General features: G+C 41.5%; 1 protein-coding gene across 2 annotated transcripts in view; it reads right to left on the bottom strand.

Moving 5' to 3' along the window:
- Nucleotides 1-26,809, bottom strand: part of OLA1 (Obg like ATPase 1) — a 160,593-nt gene that overhangs the window by 121,030 nt on the left and 12,754 nt on the right. For both annotated transcript variants that reach the window (XM_070422734.1, XM_070422735.1), the window contains exons 3-4: nucleotides 15,656-15,799; nucleotides 7,031-7,158 (exon numbers count right to left, since the gene is read on the bottom strand). In XM_070422734.1, the coding sequence (XP_070278835.1) occupies nucleotides 7,031-7,158; nucleotides 15,656-15,799 (272 nt within the window). The remainder of the gene's footprint in view (nucleotides 1-7,030; nucleotides 7,159-15,655; nucleotides 15,800-26,809) is intronic.

Genomic DNA, 26,809 nt, shown 5'->3' with positions numbered 1-26,809 from the left:
ATACAGCACCTATCTCTTCAGAAATATCTCCTGATATGCCTCAAAGGCCACTATTGTGCACAGCAGGTATTCTCTGAAAAACAATGTACACCAAGCATTTTAATTCTCTCCCTCTCCCCAACCCCTCACACACACACACACACACACACACACACACACACGAATCTTAAACATACTACACATTCAGATTTAAAAATGTACAAAAGCAGTGTAGTATGGTGGGAAGACTGGAAAGAGAAAGAACTTTAAAAAAGAAAGATAGGCTCCCAATTTACTAGCTATGTACCCTAGGAAAATTACTGAACCTTTCTCTCTCAATATCTTCATCTGTACAACTGGGATAACAACAATCCTATAGAATGTTAAGGTTAAATAGAATAATATATTTGAAAGAATCTACCATGGTACCTAACATTTACCAGTTGCTTAATAATCATTTCCCTTCTTCTAGAAATCAAAATAAAATACTAACTATTCAGACACACGCTATTGTTAATATTGCTGGGCCATAACTGCCAAAGCCTGTTCATACCCAGAAAAAGTAGCTTAAAAACATGCTAACTACATAGTTATCTTATCCCCTGTATAAACTGGAGCTACAAATGCATACTACTGTATACCCACATAGGTAAATACTCCAGAAAAGATGAGTATTTCAGGGGGGAAAAAAAAATCTAACTCTATGCCCTCTGTTTTTATTAAGTATTATAAGAGGAGTAAAAGATTGCTTCCAAATTACTGCCTTTTATGCAAGCTAACAGAAAACACTAAACGCTGGGTTGTGCCTCAGGCCTCTGCTACAAAAATGCAAATTCAATTTAGAGCTAAGAAAGTGTTATCTCTTCTGAGAGATATCAAATATATATGAAATTAGACAACCCATATTTTATTCTCTTTGTCTTGGCTGCCACAATGCTCACTAGTAAGGTTTATTCTCAATTTTAACAATTTTATTTGGTATGGGTTATGTGTTACCATATACTCAGGCTCCTGACCATCCATTCTCTCCACTCCCTTTAATTATCACTCTTCATTAATGCACTTACATCTTTTTCCTGTTATTTTAATGTATTTTATTGTAAGACAGTTAAAATTCCTTTTAGAAGTCAGCAGAGCAAAATAATAAATGCAACTGAAGTTCACACAAACAGTTCAAAATAAATCCACAGGCAGAAGATTTAACTTTAAAAAGCTAACTAGAATAGAACTCAGGAAAAAACAGGACAGTATATCCCATACTCCCACCATTACCACCAACATCCCACATACATTACACACATGTGCATACACACACCAACTTAGCTGAAAATAATCAAATTGCATTTGAAATTGTTTTCTACAACTATACATAATTATAATTATCCTATATAATAAAAGCCTAATATGCAAATTGACTGAACGGCGGAACGACTGGTGGAACGACTGGTCCCTATGACACAAACTGACCACGAGGGGGCAGACGCTCAACACAGGAGCTGCCCCCAGCCCACAGGCCCCAGGCCAGCCAAGGTGGGTGCCAGTGGGGGCCCCCTGTTGCCCCACAGATCACCTCGCCAGTTGCCCCACAGATCAGCCCTGATTGCTGGCCAGGCCTAGGGACCCTACCCTTGCACGAATTTCATGCACTGGGCCTCTAGTATACTTTATAATGAACAGTTCTGTAAATCTGAACCTCCTATATGTTTCTAAATTGGTAACAAAACTGACCCATAGCTCAGAAAGCAGAACTCTTATTTCTAGTCTACATGGTCATATCTCTAAGTACATGTTGAGAAACTTGAACTACTTTTATCTATATACTAGAGGCCAGGTGCACGTGCACTGGTGGGGTCCCTTGGTGTATCCTGCGGGGATCAGGCCGAAACCAGCAGTCCAGTGCCATCTGCCACTCTTGCCTGCCGCTCCTGCTCATCTCGGCCCTGCTGCGTCTGCCATCGCTGCCGCTCCATAGGCTCACTGCTGCTCTGCTGTAATCTCCGGACTGCAGCGACCAGCCATGAGCCCTGCATCTGGCTCCTGTCGGTCAACTGAGCAGTACTCCTGCTGTGGGAGCGCACTGACCACCAGGGGGCAACTCCTACATTGAGTGTCTGCCCCCTGGGTGGTCAGTTTGCGTCATAGCGACCAACTGATGGGTTGTTCAGTCGCGCAGGCTTTTATATATATACTAGAGGCCCAGTGCACAAAATTTGTGCACGGGGGCGGGGGGGGGGGGGAGGGGGGATTGTCCCTCAGCCCAGCCTGCACCCTCTCCAATCTGGGACCCCTTGGGAGATGTCTGACTGCCGGTTTAGGCCCTCTCACAATCCGGGACCGCTGGCTCCTAACCACTCGCCTGCCTGCCTGCCTGCCTGATTGCCCCTAACCGCTTCTGCCTGCCAGCCTGATCGCCCCCTAACTGCTCCCCTGTCAGCCTGATCGCTCCTTAACTGCTCCTCTGCTGGCCTGATTGACACCTAACTGCTCCCCTGCTGGCCTGATGGCCCCCAACTGCCCTCCCCTTCCGCGACGCGCCCCCTCCACCAGGACCCGCCTCCTCCTCAGGAGGTGACGGAGATGCCAGGACCGGCCTCCTCCATGCCATGCAGAGCCGCGGGACCCCCAGGCCTCACCATGCAGAGTGGCCTACGGGCCCTGCCTCCACTGTGCGCGTGGCCATCTCGTGGCGGCCAGCTTGTGGCGGCCACCTTGTGGGTCATCTTGTGACAACATAGTGCGCGAGGGTGCGAAGACCACCTAGGCTTTTATTAGTATAGATAGATAGCGTGACAGTAGATACAGTAAAGCTGACAAAGGTGCTGTCCTTCAGATAGCACACAAATGCCTTCACTTCCTGTTAAAATACCACCTCAAAACTTCTAATGCCAGCTTCAAAAGGATTCAGTGAAATCAATGACCCCATCATGTTCAAAGCTTTAAAAATCTAACAATAGGAAATTATATTGCTTCTAAAAAATTAGTAAAAACAAGTCACACTGACCCATTAAACTCGAGGAAAAAAATTAATCGTTTTTCTAAATAAAAGATTACCAGAAGTTACTGCATGTATAAATTTAAAAAGAATTTTTTCTTTCCATAATATGGTTGTTATTTCCCTATTCTGTATTAAATCTTTGGCAGTCTTATTTGAAGAGAATAAAAGATGTTTATAAGAGATGTAAGAAAGTCCTATCATGATATAAGAGATATAAGAGATATAAGAAAAGCCTATCCCTTCTTTACAATGACTCTCAAATTTGTTACTGCCATGGACATTTTTACAAAATCCAGCCCTCATTATTTCCTCCATGAAATGCTACAAGAACCTCCTGGCTGTTCTTTTTGCCCCACACTTCTTCCCACTCAAATCCATTCACAGTGTGTTGATATATAGTTGCTAGAACATCAACTCTGTTAACTAAACAGCATAATCCTGCATATCAACCATAAAATGAATAAAATCCAAATTTCTAATTTCACAAAATACAAATTATCAATACCAGTATACACAATAGGGATGACTCTCATCATCATTATGTTGAAAGAAGGAGAGCACAAAAGAATATAGAATGTATGATTACAATTATATGAAGTTCAACAATAAGCAAAAATAATCAATGATAATATAAACCAGAATAGTGATTACCCTGAGTGGGGGCTGATTGAGAAGAGTGACAGGAATGTTCTATATCTTGATCTACATGGTGATTACACAAATGTACACATGTGTACAAATGCATCCAGCTGTATGTATGCTTCAGATTTGTGAGTTTTATGCACTTTACTATTTATATCTCAATAGAAAAATAAAGAAAAATAAATTTAAACAGTTGTCAATATTTACCTGATCATGTGGAGGATAAGAACTTTCTAAAAATAAAAGTACATAAGATAGATATCTAAGGAAAAGACTGATAAAAATATTTTCAACAAGGATGACACATAATACATTCCCATGTGCCTGTACTACATGAAGAAACTCTAGATCAGGGATCAACAAACTAAGTCTTATGTCCTATTTCTATATGATCCCAGAAGTAAGAATGATGCTTACATTTTTAAAGGATTTCAAACACACATACATACACACATACACACACACACACACACCACACACCACACACACGGAAGAACATGCAACAAAGCAAAATATTTACTATCTGACCCACTAAAGAAAAAGTTTCCCAACCGTTGTTCTGAAAAATAACGTAAGAAACTAGTAAGTGTCATCACTTATAAAAGCAAAACAGAGGAATCAAAATGTGGGTAGGAACAAGATTTCACAATGTACACTCCAGTAGTATATCAATTTTCTTTTGTAACCATGTAAATGTTTTATCTATTCCAATGTATGATTTATCTAAAATTACTAAAAAAAAAAAAAAATTTAAGATATTAATATTGTGATGGCCATATGTTCAGTTAGGAATTATGTTACCTGGAATGAAGGAGAGAATGGATATTGGACAACTGTATAATCTGTCTGAACACTCAGGAACTGTCCCAGGGGAGTACTTGTCTTGTTTAGTTGATATTTCTGGGAATGTGCTTTGGTTGTGCCTACAACTTGTCTTTTCCCAATATACCACAGACCAACCACAGACTCTTTTTTCCCATACTGATGATATTTATTTATTTATATTGCAATCACAGATTCTTATTTTCTTTTTTTAATGTATCTTTATTGCTGAAAGTATTACAGATGTTCCCTTTTTATCTCCCATTGACCCTCTCTACCCTCCACCCATTCCCACCCAGGCCTTCACCCGATGTCTGTGTCCATAGGTTATGCATATCCTATACATACAAAAGCCTAAGCGAGCGAACAACCGGTCAACCAGTCACTATGATGCGAACTGACCACCAGGGGGCAAACACTCAACACAGGAGCTGTCCCCCGGTGGTCAGTGCGCTCCCACAGCCAACCTTCCACGCCGGCCAACCTCCCGTGGCCCCTCCTCCCCCCCAGCCGGCCAACCTCCCAAGGTCCCTCCCCCCAGCCGGTGAACCTCCCATGGTCCCTCCTCCCAGCTGGTCAACCTCCTGTGGCCCCTCCTCCCGGCCAGCCAACCTCTCGTGACCCCCCCACCCCCAAGGCCGGCCAATCTCCCACAGCCCTGATCACCAGGATCACTGGCCAGGCAGAGGGACCCCACCCATACACAAAGTCGCGCACTGGACCTCTAGTATGCATATAACTTCTTTGGTTAATCTGTCTCCACCCACGCCTTCCCTCTGAGATTCACCGGTCTGTTCCATGCTTCTCTGTCTCTGGATCTATTTTGTTCCTTTCTTAGCAATATTTTTTTCCTTTCTTAATAATACCTTTAGCCTGACTGAAATACAATAAAGTATGTATAATCCTAACCAAATTCATTTTCCCCTTGAGAGTTAGGAAAACAAGTCAGATAAATATTATACAAAAGACAATAAAACCAAAGATTTGATTACATTTATTAATGGTTTCAGGCCATTACCAGGATCTTACCATCATCCTAAATTGCTCCAGCTCTTGAAAATTTGAGTCAAATATCCCTCTCTAACCACATACCCCCTTTATACCCAGCATATCTGTTCTTGAAGCTCATCAGGAAATCAGATCAATGAGCCTTCCACCTTTCAGTCCTCTCCTATTTTCACTCCTACCCTGTGTTAAGCTCTACTCTACCTGTCAGTTTAATCATGCTCACACCCAAACCTTCAGTTCTCTTGCCCCCAAATTCCTGTCACACCTGCCCTATCAATCCTACTTCCTTATAGACATCTCCTATATGGATGTCCTAGGTATACAAATTCAAAAAAACTGTCCAAACTGAACTTATCAACTCTCTCCCAAGACTTGCTGCTGCTTCTATATTTAATATCTCAGTGAATAACATCAAAAATCATTCCACTGGCCCAGCCCAGAAACCAGGAGTCACATTTGATTCCACCCTCTCTTTGAAACTCTCATATGGGTCACCAGAACCAATGAAAACAAAAACAAAAACAAAAACAATCCGTCAGAAAATCAGAGGCTCTCGCCAATGTACATTACTCTACATAACAAAATTTCCACCATCTCCACCTCACCCATAACTCTATTCTTTGCCTGTACCACAACCCTTCCAGAAGATGTCTCCATTCCTTCATCCAAGATGAAGCTACCTAGATCAGTGCTTCTCAAACACTAGTGGCAGGCTTTTGTAAAATACAATAAAAATGAATTACTAGGCAAGTGAATTTTTTTCAAAAGACATACAAAAAAATAGTACAATTTTATTAAATCCAAATGACAAAAAAATTAGTCAAACTGACATATCTATTTCTAGATGTTCATTTTCAATTGCTATAGGTATATAGTCAAGGACCAGTAACAAACAAAAACACTAAACCAGACCACAGCTGGCCCCTACCTCTAATCTGTTTCCTTTGTTTGCATTAATTTTCTCATTATAACACTATTTCCCTAACTAACGTGCAGCCTTAACTTGAGCCTTAACCTAAACCTTTCTATTCTATCAGAGATTTACTTAACATGCATTTAGCTCACTTTAGTGATCAAAAGAACACAAACCAACACATAGTTCTACCTGTTTTCTCTCTGCTTTATATCCCTCTCTCCTTAATCTCCTCATTTCTAATTAATAACCTGGGCGCCCTTCTCCCCTCTGAAATAATGGAATCCGCTCCTCTATCAATTCCGCCTTCTCGGCACATGGAAAAGCAAGAATGCATAAAAGTTCGACAAGAAAATTTCAAAATGCCTCTACAATTAACAAAATTACTTTCACATAAAAACTTCTCAATGAATCTAATCCAAAACAGGGGACAATATTGAATTAGAATATAATATCTACACATCATACACTTGCTATGGAATAAGCACTTTCATATGGAGATTATACTAAATAACATTAGAGTCACAATTAACAGATGAATCCACAATTACATCTTGTGAAGTAAAGCAAATCTTCTATTAAACAGGCATTTCTAATTTTATTTGAGCAATAACGGAAAGAAAACATTGATCATAATGAAATCAGTCAAGTATATAAGCAATTGTACTTACGTGTTAGATGGAAGATTCCATCACAGGCACTAATATGAGATAAAAAGGCATTTCCCAGGCCTTGTCCTTGGTGAGCTCCTTTTACAAGACCAGCAATATCCACTACATTTAGAAAGGCAGGAATTTTACTGAGAAAAAAAAACAAAAGATGGTTTTATTGTAAAACAGTACTAAGAGCCTATTTATGATTGCCCTGGCAGGTGTGGCTAAGTTGGTCAGTCATCATCCCACGCACCAAAAGGTTGCTGGTTCAATCCCTGGTCAGGGTACATGCCTGGTTGCAGGCTCCATCCCCAGCAGGGGGTGTACAGGCGGCAGCCAATTGATGTTCTGCTCTCACATCAATGTTTCTCTTTCTCTCTCCCTCTCCCTTTCTCGCTCTCTCTTTCTAAAAAAAAAAGAAAAAAAATTCAACAAAATTATATTTTTTTAAAAAGAAACCTATTAATTAACCAAATGGATTTCCCAAACATTTTACATGAATTAAGTCTTTCTTTTCTTTTTTAATTTCTTGTTTATTGATTTGAGAGAGACCGTAAGGAAGAGAAAGAGAGATAGAAACATCAATTTGCTGTTCCACTACTTATACATTCATTGGTTGCTTCTTGTATATGCTCTAACTGGGGAGTGAACCCACAAGCTTTGCGTATTGGGATGACACTCTACCCTATTAAGCCACCTGGCCAGGGTCTAATTCTTTCCTTTCTAAAATAATGTTTAGAAGACTCTTAATAATGATTTAATAAATAAATAACAAAAACAAAACAAAAAAGAAATAATTTTTTAGTACATTAGGACTTTCTTACCTAGGTAAGTGTTATAAAGCAGAGTAGCTGTTTTTATTGTGTCTCTAAAGATTAAAACATATTATCATATTCTAATTGGCATCTACACCTGCACACGCACACACACACACACGCAGTAGAGAACATTTAAAGAGTATACTGATTCAATGCAAGGTAATCATCATAGAATAAGCCACCGTACCTTGTGTCAGGCATTGGACTAAATGCTTTACATGCATTATCATTTCAATGTTCAAAACAATTCTATCAGGTAGGTGTTATTTATTAAGCCTACTTTACAGATGAGGAAATTAAGCCTTAGAGCAATTAAAAAACCCGTTGTGGGGATTCAAACACAGGATATCTGGGTTCACATTTAATCACCATATAGATTATATAGCCCAAAACTGCATGTAATGGTGTGATCCAGTTACCATAGTAATAATCCAGTTGTTAACAACAGCAACCGAATTAAACATATATACAAAATAACCTTTGCTTTGCTCAAAGTAAAGTCACAGTTAACACAACTCAGAAACCAAGTTAGGAAAACCAGTCAGCTATAAGAAATGGAAATTAAGGTATATGAGTAAATAAAGTTTTCAACATCACATGACGAAGGTGTATGCTAGAGTTGTATGTATGTATGTATTCTGTCAATTTTTAAAGAGTATTCATTTTTTAGAATGTCAGTTTCACATATGATAAAATACAACATGAAGTTCCACAAAATACTTCCCTATTATCTGCATGGAAAATGAATCCTTTACAAGTAATTGTTCCAGACAGGGATGCCCACTCTCACCACTCCTGTTCAACATAGTCCTGGAAGTATTAGCCATTGTAATTAGACAAGAAGAAGAAATAAAAGGCATCCAAATTGTAAAAGAGGAAGTAAAACTGTCCTTATTTGCAGACGACATGATATTATACATACAAAACCCTAGAGACTCCATCAAAAAACTATTAGACTTAATACATGAATTTGGCAATGTAGCAGGATACAAAATTAACCCCAAGAAATCCGAGGCATTTCTATACACCAATAGTGAACTTTCAGAAAGAGAGATTATAAAAACAATCCCATTTACCATCGCACCAAAAAAATTAAGATACCTAGGAGTTCATTCTAGATCTTTGAAGTAGGCCATTGGTATTTTAATGGGAAGTGCGTTGAATTTATAGATTGCTTTGGGTAGTATGGACATTTTGATGATGTTGATTCTACCAATCCAAGAACATGGTATGTTCTTCCATCTGTTTATGTCTTCCTCTATCTCTTTTTTCAACGTCCTGTAGTTTTCTGTAGTTAACTAAAGAGGTAAAAGATCTCTACTCAGAAAACTACAGGACGTTGAAAAAAGAGATAGAGGAAGACATAAACAGATGGAAGAACATACCATGTTCTTGGATTGGTAGAATCAACATCATCAAAATGTCCATACTACCCAAAGCAATCTATAAATTCAACGCACTTCCCATTAAAATACCAATGGCCTACTTCAAAGATCTAGAATGAACTCTCCAAAAATTCATCTGGAATAAAAAAAGACCCCAAATAGCTGCAGCGATCCTGAGAAAGAACAAAGTAGGTGGGATCTCAATGCCAGATATCAAGCTGTATTACAAAGCCACTGTTCTCAAAACTGCCTGGTACTGGCACATGAACAGACATATAGATCAGTGGAATTGAATAGAGAGTCCAGAAATTAGCCCAACCCAATATGCTCAATTAATATTTGACAAAGGAGGCAAGAACATACAATGGAGCCAAGATAGTCTCTTCAATAAAGGGTGTTGGGAAAATTGGACAGATACATGCAAGAAAATGAAACTAGACCACCAACTTACATCATACACAAGAATAAACTCAAAATGGATAAAGGACTTAAATGTACGACAGGAAACCATAAAAATTCTAGAAGAATACAAAGGCAACAAAATCTCAGACATATGCCAAAGCAATTTCTTCACTGATACAGCTCCTAGGGCAGTTGAAACTGAAGAGAAAATGAACAAATGGGACTACATCAAAATAAAAAGCTCTTCACAGCAAAAGAAACCATCAACAAAACAAGAAAACCCACTGCGTGGGAAAACATATTTGCCAACGTCATATCTGATAAGGGCCTAATCTCCAAAATTTATATGAAACTCATACAACTTAACAAAAAGAAGATAAACAATCCAATCAAAAAATGGGCAAAGGATCTAAATAGACACCTTTCAAAAGAGGACATTCAGAAAGCCAAGAGACATATGAAAACATGCTCAAAGTCACTAATCATCCGAGAGATGCAAATCAAAACAACAATGAGGTACCATCTCACACCTGTCAGAATGGCCATCATCAACAAATCAACAAACAACAAGTGCTGGAGAGGATGTGGAGAAAAAGGAACACTTGTGCACTGCTGGTGGGAATGCAGACTGGTGCAGCCACTATGGAAGACAGTATGGAGTTTCCTCAAAAAGCTGGAAATGGAACTCCCATTTGACCCTGTGATCCCACTTCTAGGAATATATCCCAAGAAACCAGAAATACCAATCAGAAAGGATATGTGCACCCATATGTTCATAGCAGCACAATTCACCATAGCTAAGATCTGGAAACAGCCTAAGTGCCCATCAGTAGATGAATGGATTAGAAAACTGTTGTACATCTACACGATGGAATACTATGCTGCTGTTAAAAAGAAGGAACTCCTACCATTTGCAACATCATGGATGGAACTGGAGAGCATTATGCTAAGTGAAATAAGCCAGTCAATGAAGGAAAAATACCACATGATCTCACTCATTCATGGATAATAAAGACCATTACAAACTTTTGAACAATAATAGATACAGAGGCAGAGCTGCCTCAAACTGATTGTCAAACTGCAGTGGGAAGGCCAGAGAGGGTTGGGGGGCAGAAGGGAGGGGAGTAAGAGATCAACCGAAGGACTTGTATGCATGCATATAAGCATAACTAATGGACATAAGACACTGGGGGGTAAGGGAGGGCAGGGGATTGTCAAGGGCGGGGGGTGGGGGAAGGACACATATGTAATACCCTTTGTAATACTTATTATAATATTTTTTTAAAAAGAATTAAAAAAAAAAGTAATTGTTCCATAAAAAATTTTTATACAGATAGTAATTACTTGGCAATTGTTATCAGCAAATTCACAAGAAATACACACAAAATGTGGTTGGTTTTTTTTTGTTGGATATTGTGGTTGCCTCCCCAGAATCCTTTGCTCCTTCTCTTGGTAACTATATTGATTTTCATTTGGCTAGCCAAATCTCCCCAAGGTATCCCAGAGCTTTGGAGAAGCTGGCTCTACCCCTACCTCTAAAAGGGTGGCATATACTTTAGGCCTATACCAGGCAGTTTAATCTCCTCCCCTAGGCATGATTAATGATTCTAAGACCTTCACCTTGCCCCATTTGCCTAGAAAGACTTAAGGAGGTTTGCCAAAGGGGCTTGGCAGTGTTCTGGCTCATGAGTCTTCTGAGAGAGCTTCTAGAAGCAAACCCCTCATCCTCCACTCTGAATGAACATGGATGAGAAAGTATCCAAGTCCAAGATTTGAGACACAGCCTATGACCACAAGGAGGAAGCAATCTTATGATCAAGCTGATAAAGTAAAATGGAAAGAGAAAAGACACCAATTCTACACAACTGAGTTACTGAAACCAACACTAAACATCATGCTACCTATTATAAAACAACTATGGGCCCAGTGCACAAATTCGTGCACCTTGAAAGGAACTGTAGGCCGCGAGGCTGCAGTGGGCACAGGGCCAGGTCTCAGCCCACCCTCCATGCCCCCGCCCAGCCCCCAGTCCCCTGTCTGCCAGCAGCCCCGCTCCCACCGCCACCACTCCCACGTGCTGACAGCGCCAGCCCCGCTTGCACCTGCTGACAGTATGGAGCGATTGGGGCCAGCGCCATCAGCAGGTGTGAGAAGAAGCTGCTGCCCCGACCACCCCTTAGGAGAAGGGGGAGGTGGAGAAGTCCTCAGGAGTGATTGGGGCTGGCAGCTGCCACTTGCACCCGCTGACGGCGCCGAGCAATCAGGACTGGCACTGGGCACCAGCAGCGGGTGCAAGCAGCAGCACTGGCTGTGGGTGCGAGTGGGGTCAGTGTCGGCAGTGGATGCAAGCGGAGGTTCCGAGCAGCGGGCAGGATCACGGTGCGCAGGAGCAAAGAATTTTCAGTAACCACCAGAGGCTCGCCTGGATGACAGTGACCGGCGCCCCCGCTCACCTGCTCCACTATCCCACCGCAGCCACCGCCTGTCATGCTCCGTGCGCACCCCTTGGTGATCAGTGCACGTCATAGCAACCGGTTGTTTGGTTGTTCGGTTGTTCACCATTCAATCTACTTGCATATTAACCTTTTATTATATAGGATATGTTGAAGTCAATATGTTAAGTACAACCAAACTTATCCTAAGTGATATTTCTCAAAATTAAAACCACCCATATGATAAATATAAAGTTCAGTAGCATAGATATGAGTGAAAAAGCACTGAATTTGAAATGAGAAGCCTTGGGTTCTATTCCTGGTTGACATTAACTATGTGTAGTCTTGAGCAAATCATCTCACCTTTCTGGGGTTCCTTTTATAAGGAAACTAAACAGGACAATCTATAGTTCTAAGATTCTATATTGTAATGAAAATTAGTTTCTTAATTCTGATTCTAGATTTAAGGTTTAAACTAGTAACACAACATCTAAAAACAAAACAAACAAAAAAACTGGCCCTAGCTGGTTTGGCTCAGTGGATAGAGTGCGGATTGAAGGGTCCCAGATTTGATTCTGGTCAAGGGCACATGCCTGGGTTGTGGGCTCAATCCCCAGTAGGGGATGTGCAGGAGGCAGCCAATCAATGATTCTCTCTCATCACTGATATTTCTCTCTCTCTCTCCCTTTCCTTTACTCTCTGAAATCAATCCTATATAATAAAAGCCTAATATGCTAACTGTCCGGTCATCCATTCAACCAAAGTGTAATATGCTAATGATATGCTAAGGCCGTTCAACCTCTTGCTATGATGTGCACTGACCACCAGGGGGCAGACAGTTGACTGGTCGACTAGTCGCTATGACGTGCACTGACCACCAGGGGGCAGATGCTCCGACTGGTAGGTTAGCTTGCTGCTGGGGTCAGGCCGATAGGGACTGAGAGAGACGGGCCAGCCATGCCCTGGAGCCCTCCCGCGGTCCCTGTCTGGCTGGCCAACTTCCCATGTCCCTACCCAGTCTCGATTGTGCACCAGTGGGGGTCCCTCAGCCTGGCCTGCACCCTCTCACAATCTGGGACCCCTCGGGGATGTCAGAGAGCCAGTTTCAGACTGATCCCACAAGCCAGGCTGAGGGACCACACTGGTGCACAAATTTGTGCACCGGGCCTCTAGTAAAACTATTTAAAAAACCCAAAAAATCTGAGTACTAATTCAAGGATATTTGATGACTATACAGATAATTTCATGACTATTTGAGCAAAATAATGTTCTTATAAACTTTCTTGACACTAAAACAATAAAGCTAAAAATCTTTTTAATCACTATAATATAATGAACGCAGAATACGAAAAATATTTATATGTTTTTCTTCAATAGAAACAGGTTGAATAGGATATTCCTTCATCAAAAAAATCTAAGCCCTGGCCAGGTGGCTCAGTTGGTTGGAACGTCATCCCATACACCAAAAGGTTGAAAGTTCAACTCCCAGTCAGGGCATATACCTAGGTTGCAGGTTAAATCCCTGGTCAGGGTGTGTATGGGAGGCAACTGATCAATGTTTCTCTCTCTGTTCCTCTCTCTAAAAATCAAAAAAAACATATCCTCAGGTAGAGATTTAAAAAAGAACAAAAAACTAAAATCTCACAATATAGCAGAGAAGTTTGGGGTAGTAAGAAAAAGTAGTTTGAATCATCGTCAATTTTTTATTTGCTTGACCAGAGAGGCCAAAATCCATAAAGGTATTTAGTCAATGTTCATTACTAAAGGGAAAGCCAGGGGAAATTTTAAGAATTAATTTCCTCATTGCCAAAAATTTCAATAAATTTTAAGTCCAAGAGCTTAAAAATTATTCTCTTCATGTTTCTGAAAATTTTCAGCAATGTCACATGATCACACAGTCTGGAAGTGGCAAGGGCCCACACAAAGAGAGAGACAGAGTGGGGAGAGAAGGCAGCGCAACAGTAACTGGAGCGCTATCCAGGGTCCAAATCAGGAGACAACCCATTAGGATTAAGAGATTGGCTACATTATAAAGCACATTATTGGGACAACTGGAGAAATCTAAATGGAACTGGTGAATTAAGATGGTAATATTCGATCGATGTTAATGTCCTGATTTTGATGGATTTACTGTGGTTATGTAGGAAAGTGTCTGTATTTCATAAATACAAACTGAAGAACTGAAGTGCAATGTGGCATCAAGTCTGTGACTTATTCTCAAAGGTTTGGAGAAATTTACATGAAGGGTATATAAGCATTCTAAGTGTAATTCTGTAGCTTTTATATAAATTTGAAATCATTTAAAAATAAAACATTTTTAAAAAGGATACCAAAGTTACCTTAAGGAACTAATTTGAGGATATAATTTGAGCTCAATGACTGTGATAGATTGTAACTGATTAACAGTGATATGAATAAAGAGAAGAAAGCACTTCCTTATAGTAGAATGAATGCCAACTAATAAATGAAGAAGAAATTATAGAATTACAAAATCACTATGTGACAATCATCAGAGTAATAATCAAAAAATCAATTAATGCTAAAACTAGTGGATGGAAGCTGGAGAAGTAAATGAATTTGGTATATATTTTGTAGTTAGAACTCATAGGAATTACTAATAGATTGAATGTAGGGGAGAAAAAAGAGGAATCAAGGATAAATCTTGAGTCTTGACTTAAGCAACTAGAAAAATAATAGTGCCACTTAATGAATCACAAAAGTCTTAAGGAAGAACTATTGTGACACAGGCAGAGTGAAATCAAGAGGTCCATTTTGGATATGTCAAATCTGAGGCACCCAAGTGTCAATTTCAAGAAGACAGTTAGATACATATCTGGAGTTCAGCAGAATTCAGAGCTAGAGACAAAAACTTGGGATTTACTCAAAATAATGCAAAGCTAAAATCAAACTAAATTCTCAATAAAAGGGAAAGATAGTGTATATTTATACAATAATTATGGTTTACTTCATGTTTTTAAATCTAGAAAAAGATTAATAATACCCCAAGTAAAAAAGTATCCTATTTCTGTAAGTACATGTGCACACATTCAGGGGAAAATGGAAAAATATACCTCCAATGTATTTACTATATCAAGGTAAAAGTATAGGTGATTTTTATTCCTCTCTTTATACATTTCCATATTGTCTGAACCTCCTACAAGAAACTTGTATTATCTTATTTTTTATAATTAAAGAAATAATTTATACTTATTATAAAAATTTCAAATACAGAGGAATTTAAAAAATGAAGTAAAAATCACCTTAAAATCCCATTACCCAGAGATAACCATCAAGTAATTTTTGATCTTCATACATTTTCCTATGAATATACACATAAATGTATAATTTTACATAAATGAGATCATATAAGATTAATTACTCCCTCTATTTCATATTCCCCAGAAAAAATAACTGCAACTGTTAACAACCAGATGTATACTTTTTTACCCTTGTCCATGCTCTGCTTTACTTTGCAACCCAAAACAATACTGCTATATTAATTTTGGGAAATAAAACTTTCTACATGATTTTAAATATATCACTAACAGATATTTAGTCAGTTTATACAGGGCGATCAAATAAAAAATGGCATAAAGATTTTCTTACCTTACTGGTTTGTGGTACTGGCAAAGAAAATCAAACCTTTCATCTGGCACAGGTACTCTGCTCTCATTGGGGTCAATAGTGCAAAACGGGAAGTTCTCTGCTGAAGCCTGACTATTGGTTAATACATTGAAGAACGTAGATTTCCTAAAATGAATAAAAACAATTGAATCAATTCTTAGGCTAAGACTGAGAAAAAATTATCTCTCTAATTTCAATGCTCAAATAAGATTTATGAGGATTTATAAAACCAATCTGGGATGCAGGTGAGGAGGAAGAATACAATTTTTCTAACAGAAATTGATGAAATTTACAACAATGCCACTCATGATATATAATTAGGTTATGTTCCTATCTCAGTGTATTTGGAACTTGAAAAGCATTTTCCCAAAGAATCTTTGTTATAAATGATAGCTAGTCCCATATGATACCACAAATCTATTTAATTCCTAAAGTACCTGGTAGTACCAATTTATCACTTCACCTATATCTAATGTAATCTTTTCTAGCATAAATGTAGATAGATGTGTATCTAGTTAGGTCAATCACTTCCTAAGCATTCTCAATTGAGAACTAGGTGCTAATTGTCTAATAGGAAATGGGAGATTAGAACTTGGACTTCCTTCTAATTATTAGTACATAACGATTACTGCTAAGTCTAGAATTGTGAATTATGAAAGTCAAATATATATATTTGAAAGTCTAGTATATATATATACTAGAGGCCCAGTGCATGAAATTCTTGCACTGGGGGGGGAGGGGGATGTCCCTCAGCCCAGCCTGCACCCGCTCCAATCTGGGACCTCTCAGGGGATGTCCGACTAAACCAGCAGTCAGACATCCCTCTCACAATCCGGGACTGCTGGATCCCAACCACTCGCCTGCTGCCTGCCTGATTGCCCCAAACCGCTTCTGCTTGCCAGCCTGATCACCCCCTAACCACTCCCCTGCCAGCCTGATCGATGCCTGACTGCTCCCCTGCCAGTCCGGTCGCCCCCAACTGCCCTCCCCTGCCAGCCCAGTTACCCCTAACTGCCCTCCCCTGCTGGCCTGGTCACCCCCAACTGCCCTCCCCTGCCGGCCATCTTGTGGTGGCCATCTTGTGATGACATGGAGGTGGCCACCTTGTGACCACATGAGTGCGGCCATCTTGTGCAAGGGTGTGATGGTCAATTTGCATATTACCTCTTTATTATATAGGATATTTTTATTGATTTCAGAAAGAAAGGGAGAGGGAACAAGAGATAGAAACATCAATGATGAGAGAAGATCATTGACTGGCTGCTTCCTACACACCCCACACAGGGGATTGAGCCCACAACTCAGGCATATGCCTCAAGCAGAAATCGAACCACAACCTCCCGGTTCATAGGTCCACACTCAACCACTGAACCACACTGGCTGGGCTACACCAACCACATTTTTAAAAATATGAGCCCTGGCCGGTGTGCCTCAGTTGGTTGAGTGCCATCCCATACACCGAGAAGTTGATGGCTGGATTCCCATTTAGGGCACATGCCCAGGTTACAGGTCGTTCCCCAGTAGGGGGCTTGCAGGAGACAGCCAAAAGATGTTTTCTTTCTCATCAATATTTCTCTCTCTCTCTCTCCCTATCTCCCTTTTTCTCTCTATAAAAATCAATAAAAAGTATTTAAAAAATAAGTAAAAATATAATTGCATTGCGAAAAATCAGATTAAAATTTTAAAAAATGGAATTGTAAAGGTTTGTTAATCTGTTTTGTACTACTTTTCAATTTCATCAGTAATACAGACACATTATAGTGACTTTTCCTTCCTTGCTCCAAAAACAGAACACACATGATAATTTAAAATAAAAATTAATACCATATAATTTTTATTTAACTGGAGAAATTGAGAAAGTAAAGGATTATATGAGAATTGTGAGACTGGTGCTTGCTAACTCCAGCTAGACATGATTATGTAAAAATGTTTGCATATAGACCAAATTTGTTAACAAAAGAGTATTCAAAAGTAAAATGGTTGTGCTAGGATGGTGGGATTATGGATAATGATTATTTTCTTTTCCAAAATTTTTAAGGTAAAAATGTCTAGTAATATGAGATCTAAGCCTACCAACACATTTTCAGGAGAAATTAACTCACACTACAGTTAGCTCATTTGATTGAACTTTTAAACCAAAGAATCAGTCCTTTTTTTAAAAAAACTGAGAATCTTATAAGAGAATAAAGAACAAAAGGCAATAATCAAAGCTTATCTAAATACTACTGGTGAGAAGCATGTTTGGAAACAAGATACTTACAACTGCCTATAGGTCTTTAAATATTGCTCTTATTGCTTCTTATATCACATTCAGACAAAACATTTCAGAAAAATGTAGAAACGATGGATAAAATAGCCACATAAATCATAAATCATTGCTAGTTGCTTAGAGCACCATTGGTCAACCAGTAGCTTTCAAATGCCTGCCTATAACAGAATCAGCTGAGAATGTAAAGGCATGCCATTACCAGCTCTTTCAAGATCTGGTGTAGGCCTTAATATTTTAAAAATATCTCAGGTGATGCAGATGTAAAGTCGGGTTTTAGAACCACTGGGCTAGATTCAGACTCAGCTAACAACCCACTCAAATAATATTGACTGTTGTAGAATTTATACTGGCAACCTCTAAGAGCCTGGTAACAATTCCAGAACCTTAGGAATGATAATTAAGATGACATCACTTGTTTCTATAGAGCTAGATTGTTTTTAAGCATTGGACTCTTTATATATTACTAGATGCCCAGTGCACGAAATTCGTGCACGGGGGGGTGGTCCCTCAGCTTGGCCTGCCCCCCACCCTCACAGTCCAGGAGCCCTCAGGGGATGTCCTACTGACAGATGTCCTCTGCGGGAGGTAGCCGGCCGATCAGGTATATAGATACTTTCTGGAGGCAGCACAGACTCCTTCTTTATTACTTTCCTCTGTGGTTGGAGAACAGGGGACTAAAAGGTGGAGACAGAACTGTGGCCGGGCCTGGGGCTTTTGTAGGCAGCGGAAAGAGGGAAAGGGCTGGGGAAAGTCTAGACATGTTTCCTTCGATTGTCCTCCCTTCCTTTGGGCCCCTCCCTCCGTTTTTTCCTTCTCGTGGTGGATGCTTGGGCCTCAGACCGACGGGAGCCCAGCGATGGTGGTATTCAGCCCCCTCACTTCTCAGCTGAATGTACAGCTGCCTCGAATTCCAAGCGGGGCTGTTTTCAACTGACTAAAGAGCTGGGAATCCACAGCTCCTGGCCTTTCCCCTCTTGGTTTCCTCCTTGGGTCGGTCGGTTGCAATGTTCACCGAGACACCGAAGCAGCTCTGCCCTGGTAGTTCTGCACTGGCCGCCTCCCAGGCCCCGCCGGACACTCTTCCTCGAGTCTCCAGGTTCACAGTCTGTGCTTGTCGAGGTTGCCCATAAGCCATGCCCCCAGGCAGATGGGGCAGGGGGGCTAGCATGGAGAGCTGGAGGAAGATGGCAGAGTAAGTTGGTATGAACAGGAATCTGCTCAGCCAGACTTCCTAAGCTCCCCACTGGGCCCAGGCCGGGCCCCTTCCCAGCACCAGGAGGACCCCAGCTGAGGTCCCCTCCCTGCACCCAGCGCCCTCCTCCCTGTTCCACCACCAGGGGTGGGAGCAGCTGGCCCGCGACACTCTGGTCCCTGCCAGCCAGGCAGGCGGCAGCACAGGCAGTGAAGCCTAGGGCACCGACAGCGCAAGCTGGCCTGATCACCCCTAACTGCCTGCCTGCTGGCCTGATCACCCCAACAGTTCCCTCCCCCCCGACCCCCCGCCGGCCTGGTTGCCCCCAACTGCCCACCCTGCCAGCATGGTCGCCCCACACAGCCTGCTGCTCAAGTCATTGGGTTGCCCCTCACTAACACCCCTGCTGGCCTGGTCGCCCCATGCAGCCTGCTTGTTCAGTCGTTTGGTCATCCCTCACTAACCCCCCTGCCGGCCTGGTCGCCCCACTCAGCCTGTTCAGTCATCCATTTGGTTGTTTCAGATGGACGGCCCCTGGCTCTCTCTATATACATAGATGAGTCCCAAATGATTTTTCCCAAGGGAAAACAAGGAAATTGTTAAAGGTCTTAGAGTCCTATCAAAAGCACTCTCTAGCCAATTTGAATAGGCTTGCTGGCCAAAATGGATCAATCTGAGCATCAATAAAAATAGCTACAATAAATAGTAACAAATCAATTTTCAATCTGAAGTTGGGTATCTGCATATACAGAGGGCCAATTTAAATTAGAGGCAGATTTTCAACTGTGCCATGGTGGGTCCCTCTAACCATGCCCACCCCCTCAGACCCTTGTTGTTCAAGGGTCAACAGTAACTTTATATCCATGAATTGTTAATAATCCTTAACAAACAAAACAAAAACCCTCTCTGACCACCTTTTAAGGATGCTAGGTGACGCTATACTTTTACGGTAACAAAGAGTTGATAGTGATATTATTTTATAGACATAGTCTAGGCAATAAGTGAAAAAAGAATAAAAAACTTAGACTATTACCATTCTGCAACCCCTAAGGAATTAATGGAGCTGAGTAATGATCACCAATGATAGTTAATACTGCAAAAAGAGGGGTAAAATAGTATCTCCTAACAATACAAGTATATATATCATTATTCGAGTACTCTTGACAAAATTATCCAATCAAAAATTATCTGATATTAATCTGATCAAGCTTTATTAATAGATATTACTACCACTTTACAGGAAATAAAGAGGACACGGGAACATATTAAATGATACCACATAGATGCAATCAACAAAATTCAGACTTTGGAGAATTCTGTAGGCAAATAACCAGATTTTTTTAAAAATTGGGGGAGGGAAGAAATTCTGCTTCTGGGTGAGATGCAAAAGCTAACAGGAGATTAGAATTCTCACCCAGAACTACAAAAGCCATATACATGCAGAATACAGAAGCCACCTGAAGGGGCTAGAAATCTGAAAATGTTTGAAAAAAGTCTCAAAGAAGTGCTCTGACCTCCACAGCCTTTTCCCTAGAAACCTTATGCCCATTCTAGGCAGAAAAAGAGGCTTTACATTCATGGAAAGCAGATTCTGGAGGACAGAGAACCCAGCAAAGAATTCAGAGGAAACTTAAGAGGACCTTAAGAACACAACCAGAATCCTTAGGATATTTCTCCCAAGAGGGAAAACTACAAAAATGTTAAGTAAATGGTGACATAAATGGGCCCACTCTCCATATCTTGTTCCCCTTCCCACAAAAACAAAAAGTGATACTTAAGTTGCCAGAATAGTCCATGGGACCTTACTTATATATTACTAGAGGCCCAGTGCATGAAATTCATGCACTAAGGGTGGGGGTCTCTCAGCCCAGCCTGTGCCCTCTCGCAGTCCAGGAGGCCTCGGGGGATGCCCAACTGACAGCTTAGGCCCCCTGGCAGTCGGACATCCTTAGCGCTGCTACGGAAGCAGGAGAGGCTCCCACCACCACCGCTGCACTCACCAGCCATGAGCCCGGCTTCTGGCTGAGTGACGCTCCCCCTGTGGGGGCGCACTGACCATCAGGGGGCAGCTCCTACATTGAGTGTCTGCCCCCTGGTCGTCAGTGTGCATCATAGCGACCGGTCGTTCTACTGTTCGGTCAATTTGCATATTAGCCTTTTATTATATAGGACTAGTAGCCCGGTGCATGAAATTCGTGCATTGGGGTGGGGCGGGGAGAAGGGGCCCCTCAGTCTGGCCTTCACCCTCTCCAATCTGAGACCCCTCAGGAAATGTCCAACTATCTGTTTGTGCCCACACTTTGAACAGATAACAGCTCCATTGTTGTTCCTTTCTTATGCTTAAAACCATTGGAATTAGTAGGTATTCAAAGTGTGTATACATTTTGGGGGGACACCCTGTATATCTCTAGTCAGTGGTGAAAGAAACCAACAGCAGATTTGGAACCCCCAGACAGGGAACCTTGCTCATTCCCCACATGTCTCCCCACTTCACTTTCCACCTTCGTGGGCAGCAGGAGAATCAACATTTTCTCTCATTAATTCAGAAAAGCACGTCCTGTCACCCGTTGCCCAGCAGGAGTGCTCTAGGCCCCAAGCAAGCAAGGCTCAGTCAGGGCAGCCTTCACTCATGGGTGCTGGCACCCAAAGTGCACATTCCTCCTCTACAGTCGCCCCGATTATCCCACTGTTTCACTGAGAGGACGGAATTCCTCTCTGCCTCTGGGCTACTGATCTTGAACGCTGACCGAAGGCACCTCAGAGAGGGCCGCCCGCGCCCACCAGGTGTGTCTGTCTGCACCTGCTCCCGCCTCAGCACCTGCATTAACCCCCCAGAGGTGATCTCGTAGCTGCACTGGCCTCCGTGGGAACAGGGCATCACCACTCCACCCTCTCACTGTCATCTCACAGGTGCCCACTCTCAGCACCCAGAACACCCAGACACTCTCCAAAGGATGTGAGCGCATCAGAGGGGATGTGTGCACATCCTGTGGGGGTGTTAGGCATGCCGGGTTGATGGAAGTGCGGTGGAGAGGCGGGGGGAACTTGTGCACGCCTTGGTTTGCAACTGTTGCAGGTGCGGGAGGGTGACAGTGTGCTGGGGGATGTTCGCATGCCAGGGGGGATATGAACACCGGAGGCCTCTGGCTTTGCAGATCCGCAAACCCCCGTGGTGCGGCCAGGAGGACGTCAGTCTGGCCCGCCACGGTGGCTGTCCCTGCGATCCTGCACCTTCTGGGCCAGGAGGTGGATCTTGCGCAGTCACTCCTGGGCGCTGATGGCTGCCTCCCCACCGTGAAGGGTCACGGATCCGAGTCCCAGGACCGTGCACAGCCTCAAGCACTGCCCCCCACCTGGCAGGGTCACAGATCCGTGTCTTGGTCCCGTGGACAGCCTCAAGCACTGACCCCCACCCGGCAGGGTCACAGATCCGGGTCCCGGACTGCAGACAGCCTCCCGCGGTGCCCCCCCGCCCGGCAGGGTCACAGATCCAGGTCCTGGGACCTCGGACAGCCTCAAGCACTGCCGCCCCACTTGCGAGGACATGGATCCAGGTCCCAGACCGCGGACAGCCTCAAGCACTGCCCCCCGCCTGGCAGGGTCACAGATCCGGGTCCCGGGACAGCGGACAGCCTCAAGCACTGCTGTCCCGCCCGGCAGGGTCACAGATTCGAGTCCTGGACTGCGGACAGCCTCAAGCACTGCCGCCCCGCCTGGCAGGGTCACAGATCCGAGTCCTGGACTGCGGACAGCCTCCCGCGGTGCCCCCCGTCTGGCAGGGTCACAGATCTGGGTCCCAAACCGCAGACAGCCTTGCCTGCTGCCGCCTGCCTTCAGTATGCAAATTAGCCGCCATCTTGTTGCTTCAGGGTGGGGGTCCCCACTGGGGTGCCTGGCCAGTCTGGGTGAGGGGCTGAGGGCTGTTTTCAGGCTGGTGGGCGACTGAAGCTCCAAACCTCTCCTTTTTTTCTTTTTTTTTTTTTTATTCTGGCATTTATTTACCTTCTATGCCTGTCACTGGAGCTGAGAGCCGGCTTTCTCTCTGAGGCTCGGCTGCTGAAAGCAGGTTTCTGGCCTTTGTTTACCTTCTGTATTCGAAACAATGTTGCGGTCTTGCTGGCTGAAGCCTGGCTGACTAAAGCCAGTTTCTGGGGTTTTGTTTAGCTTCTATATTTGTTACAATGTTTCAAACTGCAAGCTGAGAGGCCGGCAGCGCAGCAAGGAAGCCTCCCTGTTCGCTTCAAGCTGCCTGGCTGCCGGCCACCATCTTGGCTGGCAGTTAATTTGCATATCTCACTGATTAGCCAATGGGAAGGGTAGCGGCTGTACAGCTAATTACCATGTTTCTCTTTTACTAGATTAGATTATATAGGATATACCTGTAATGAAAACATTACAAAATAATGTTACAATAAAAGTACTAAAACAAAATTTAAATATATTAATTAATCCAAACACTTATAGAACACTTGTGCCTTTTTGAATGAGGGAGGGGACAAAAGAAATGTAGCTGTATTTTCTTATGTTATTGTTTTTAAAAAACTGCTGCTATTACCACAGTCATAGTAATTGCAATGTAAAAAGACTGTAAGGAATTTATGGAGTTATTTTCAAATTTATGGCTATTATTAAGTACTAGAAGCCCATTGCACGAAGATTCGCACAATAGGCCTTCCTTCTTCCTTCCCCTGGCTGCTGGCACCAGTTTTCCTCCGGCACCCAGGATCCAGGCCGCAGCGGAGAAGCCAAGCCTCTTCAGTCTTCGCTCTGCCCCCACGTATGCAAATTAACCGCCATCTTTGTTGGGTTAATTTGCATAGTTGCTCTGATTGGCTGGTGGGCGTAGCAGAGTGACACCAATTTGCATGTTTCTCTTTTATTAGTGTACACAGCAATTTTTATTGTCTACATGGACAAAAATATGTTTTATAAAAAAGAAAAAAGTTTATCCCTTAAAACATCATATGGTAAAAAAAAAAAGTCCCATTATCTCTTAGGCCAAAAAAATTCTTACATACAAACTAGAATGGAAGACAAATCTCCATTTTCACAGATCATCTAATCTTGGACATGGATTTTAAATTTCATAAAGTCATCTATACCTTCCAATAGCTTTGTAAGTACAAAAAGGTACAAAGAAATAAAGAAGAAAAAAAGGAAAATTTCTAAAGATTATTACTATAGGCTTCAGTGGTAAGTTAAAACATTTTGATCTATTCAAATCTATTAAAGAAACGCCTTGCAAAAGCAAAGAATTTGAAAGTTTTGGCCTAAGCCTGAAGTGTTAAAAGCCAATAAGGCTTTCTGCAAAATGAGGGTTTTACACACACACATTTAGATCAGGTAAAGTCGCTTTTTTCCTTAAGATTATTATTAAAACTTGAAAGTAGGAGGTTCAAAATTGTAGATATCTCTCTTTTGCAAGAATGGGTTTACATAAATATCATTTCGGCAATCATAGCATTAAAAAATAAAAAAGGCTAGATAATGCATGGCCCCTCCATTTAGGACCTAAATCTTTATTTTTGAAATTGCATATTTTACTGTTATAAATAAATCTGACTAAATAGGTGTTTTATCTAAAAGCTTATGCAAAATTATAATATGTATTAGGAAGTCAGGATACCAATGCAAATCCACAGCACTCTGAGTTAACCATTTATAGAACACACATCCAAAACATGAAAAAAAGTGCCGAAACCGGTTTGGCTCAGTGGATAGAGTGTCAGCCTGCAGACTGAAAGGTCCCAGGTTCGATTCCGGTCAAGGGCATGTACCTGGGTTGCAGGCACATCCCCAGTAGGAGGTGTGCAGGAGGCAGCTGATCGATGTTTCTCTCTCATAGATGTTTCTAACTCTCTCTCTCCCTTCCTCTCTGTAAAAACTCAATAAAATATTTTTTAAAAAAAGAAAAAAAGTACAATGTTCTTTCAATATGTTTTTAATTTGGTTACAACTAAACTGTTAAGAAAAAAAGTATCTATCTGCTAGATACAGAAATAAATAGCAATATGTACATACATGGGTTAGTATAACCACATTATGTGTCCTAACAAGTGAAAGGACCAAAAGCAGTACAGCAGCACATGTCATACCTAGAGCCTGGATCTTAGTTTCTAACTACCATTCTCCAGTAAAAGAAACCTGGCTTCCCTGGAGTCAAGGCTGGGACAGGAAAAATACAATGTAGTTTGAAATACCTTTTAGTGTCAGAAAGTAAAAAAGTACTTTAAAAGGGGGGGGGGGGGGGCGATGATGGGGGTATGTCAAAGGGTTATAAGAGGCGATATTTGAATAGCCTCAAAATATCTTTCCCCCACATATTAATTTACTGTAGTGATTCTAACAAATGTCTACAAATTCTTTGATATTTCTTCCTGCAGGAAGGGGAGCTTAATTCCCTTCCCATTGGGTGTGGGATGGACTTAATGAGTTGCTTCTAAGGAACAGCTCCTAATGGCCAAAGCCAGAACAATTTCAGCAACAAAATAAACAGTACTAATAGTATTGGGTTATAACCCAAAGATTAGAACAAAATTCAGTGAGCCCAAATACAACTATATAAATGATTGAATAAATAATGAAATGTGAGGTGAATAAATAACAAAATGTGGGGGCAAGACAAATCTTCCTCATAGAAGAATTCCAAATAATAAATGTAAAAACAAATAAGGGAATTAAAATATCACCATTAAAACACCATTAATAATTGTTGCAGGCAAAATCCATTCTGAGGAATAATAAAACTTAGTAGGGGAAACTTTAAAGAAAAACAGGATATTTGAATAGCCTCAAAATATCTTTCTCCCACATATTAATTAATTTATTGTAGTGGTTCTAACAAATGTCTACAAATTCTTTGATATTTCTTCCTTCAGGAGGTGGAGCTTAATTCCCTTCCCATTGGGTTGGACTTAGTAACTTGCTTCTAATGAACAGAGTTTGGAAAAGGAAAAGGGATAATTTTACAGTGAAGAAATCTGGTAGACACCACCTTAACCAAGTGATCAAGGTTAATATAACCAGTAATATGCTGTGTTGGTATCATATATCCTTCAATTATAATGCAACAAGAAAAGGCACTTTACCTCCATGGTATTCTTCCCCAAAAGTCTACAGCGTGATTCCTGATATCAAAACATATAACAAAACTATAGTAATCAAAACAGTGTGAAACTGGCATAAAGATAGATACATAGCCCATTGGAATAAATAGAGCCCAGAAATTAAGCCTCCCATACGTGGTTAAATGATCTTTAACAAGTGTTCCAAGACCACACAATGGGGAAAAACTGTTTCTACAACAAATGGTGCTGAGAAAACTGGATAGCACATACAAAAGAATGAACTTGGACCCTTACCTTATACCATATGCAAAAGTTAACTCAAAATGTATTGAAGATCTAAACACAGAATCTAAAACTATAAAATTCCTAAAACATAGGGGGAAAGTCATGCTATTAGATTCTTAGATATGATATTAGAAGCCCAGGAAACAAAAGCAAAAACAGAAAAATGACACTATAACAAACTTAAAACCTCTGTAGGAAGCAACCAAGTAAAAAGGCAACAACCTACAGAATGGGAGAAAAATAACTGCAAATCATATAAGCTCGCCTAGAAGTACAACTGCGACAATATGATCTGCCTCAACTGTTTTGCCCATCTGCACCCC

The sequence above is a fragment of the Myotis yumanensis genome, unplaced genomic scaffold (assembly GCF_028538775.1).
Source record: "Myotis yumanensis isolate MYYU_CA2020_CCGP unplaced genomic scaffold, mMyoYum1.0.hap1 SCAF_8, whole genome shotgun sequence".
NCBI classification, from domain to species: domain Eukaryota; kingdom Metazoa; phylum Chordata; class Mammalia; order Chiroptera; family Vespertilionidae; genus Myotis; species Myotis yumanensis.
This window is presented reverse-complemented; position numbering and strand designations above follow the sequence as displayed.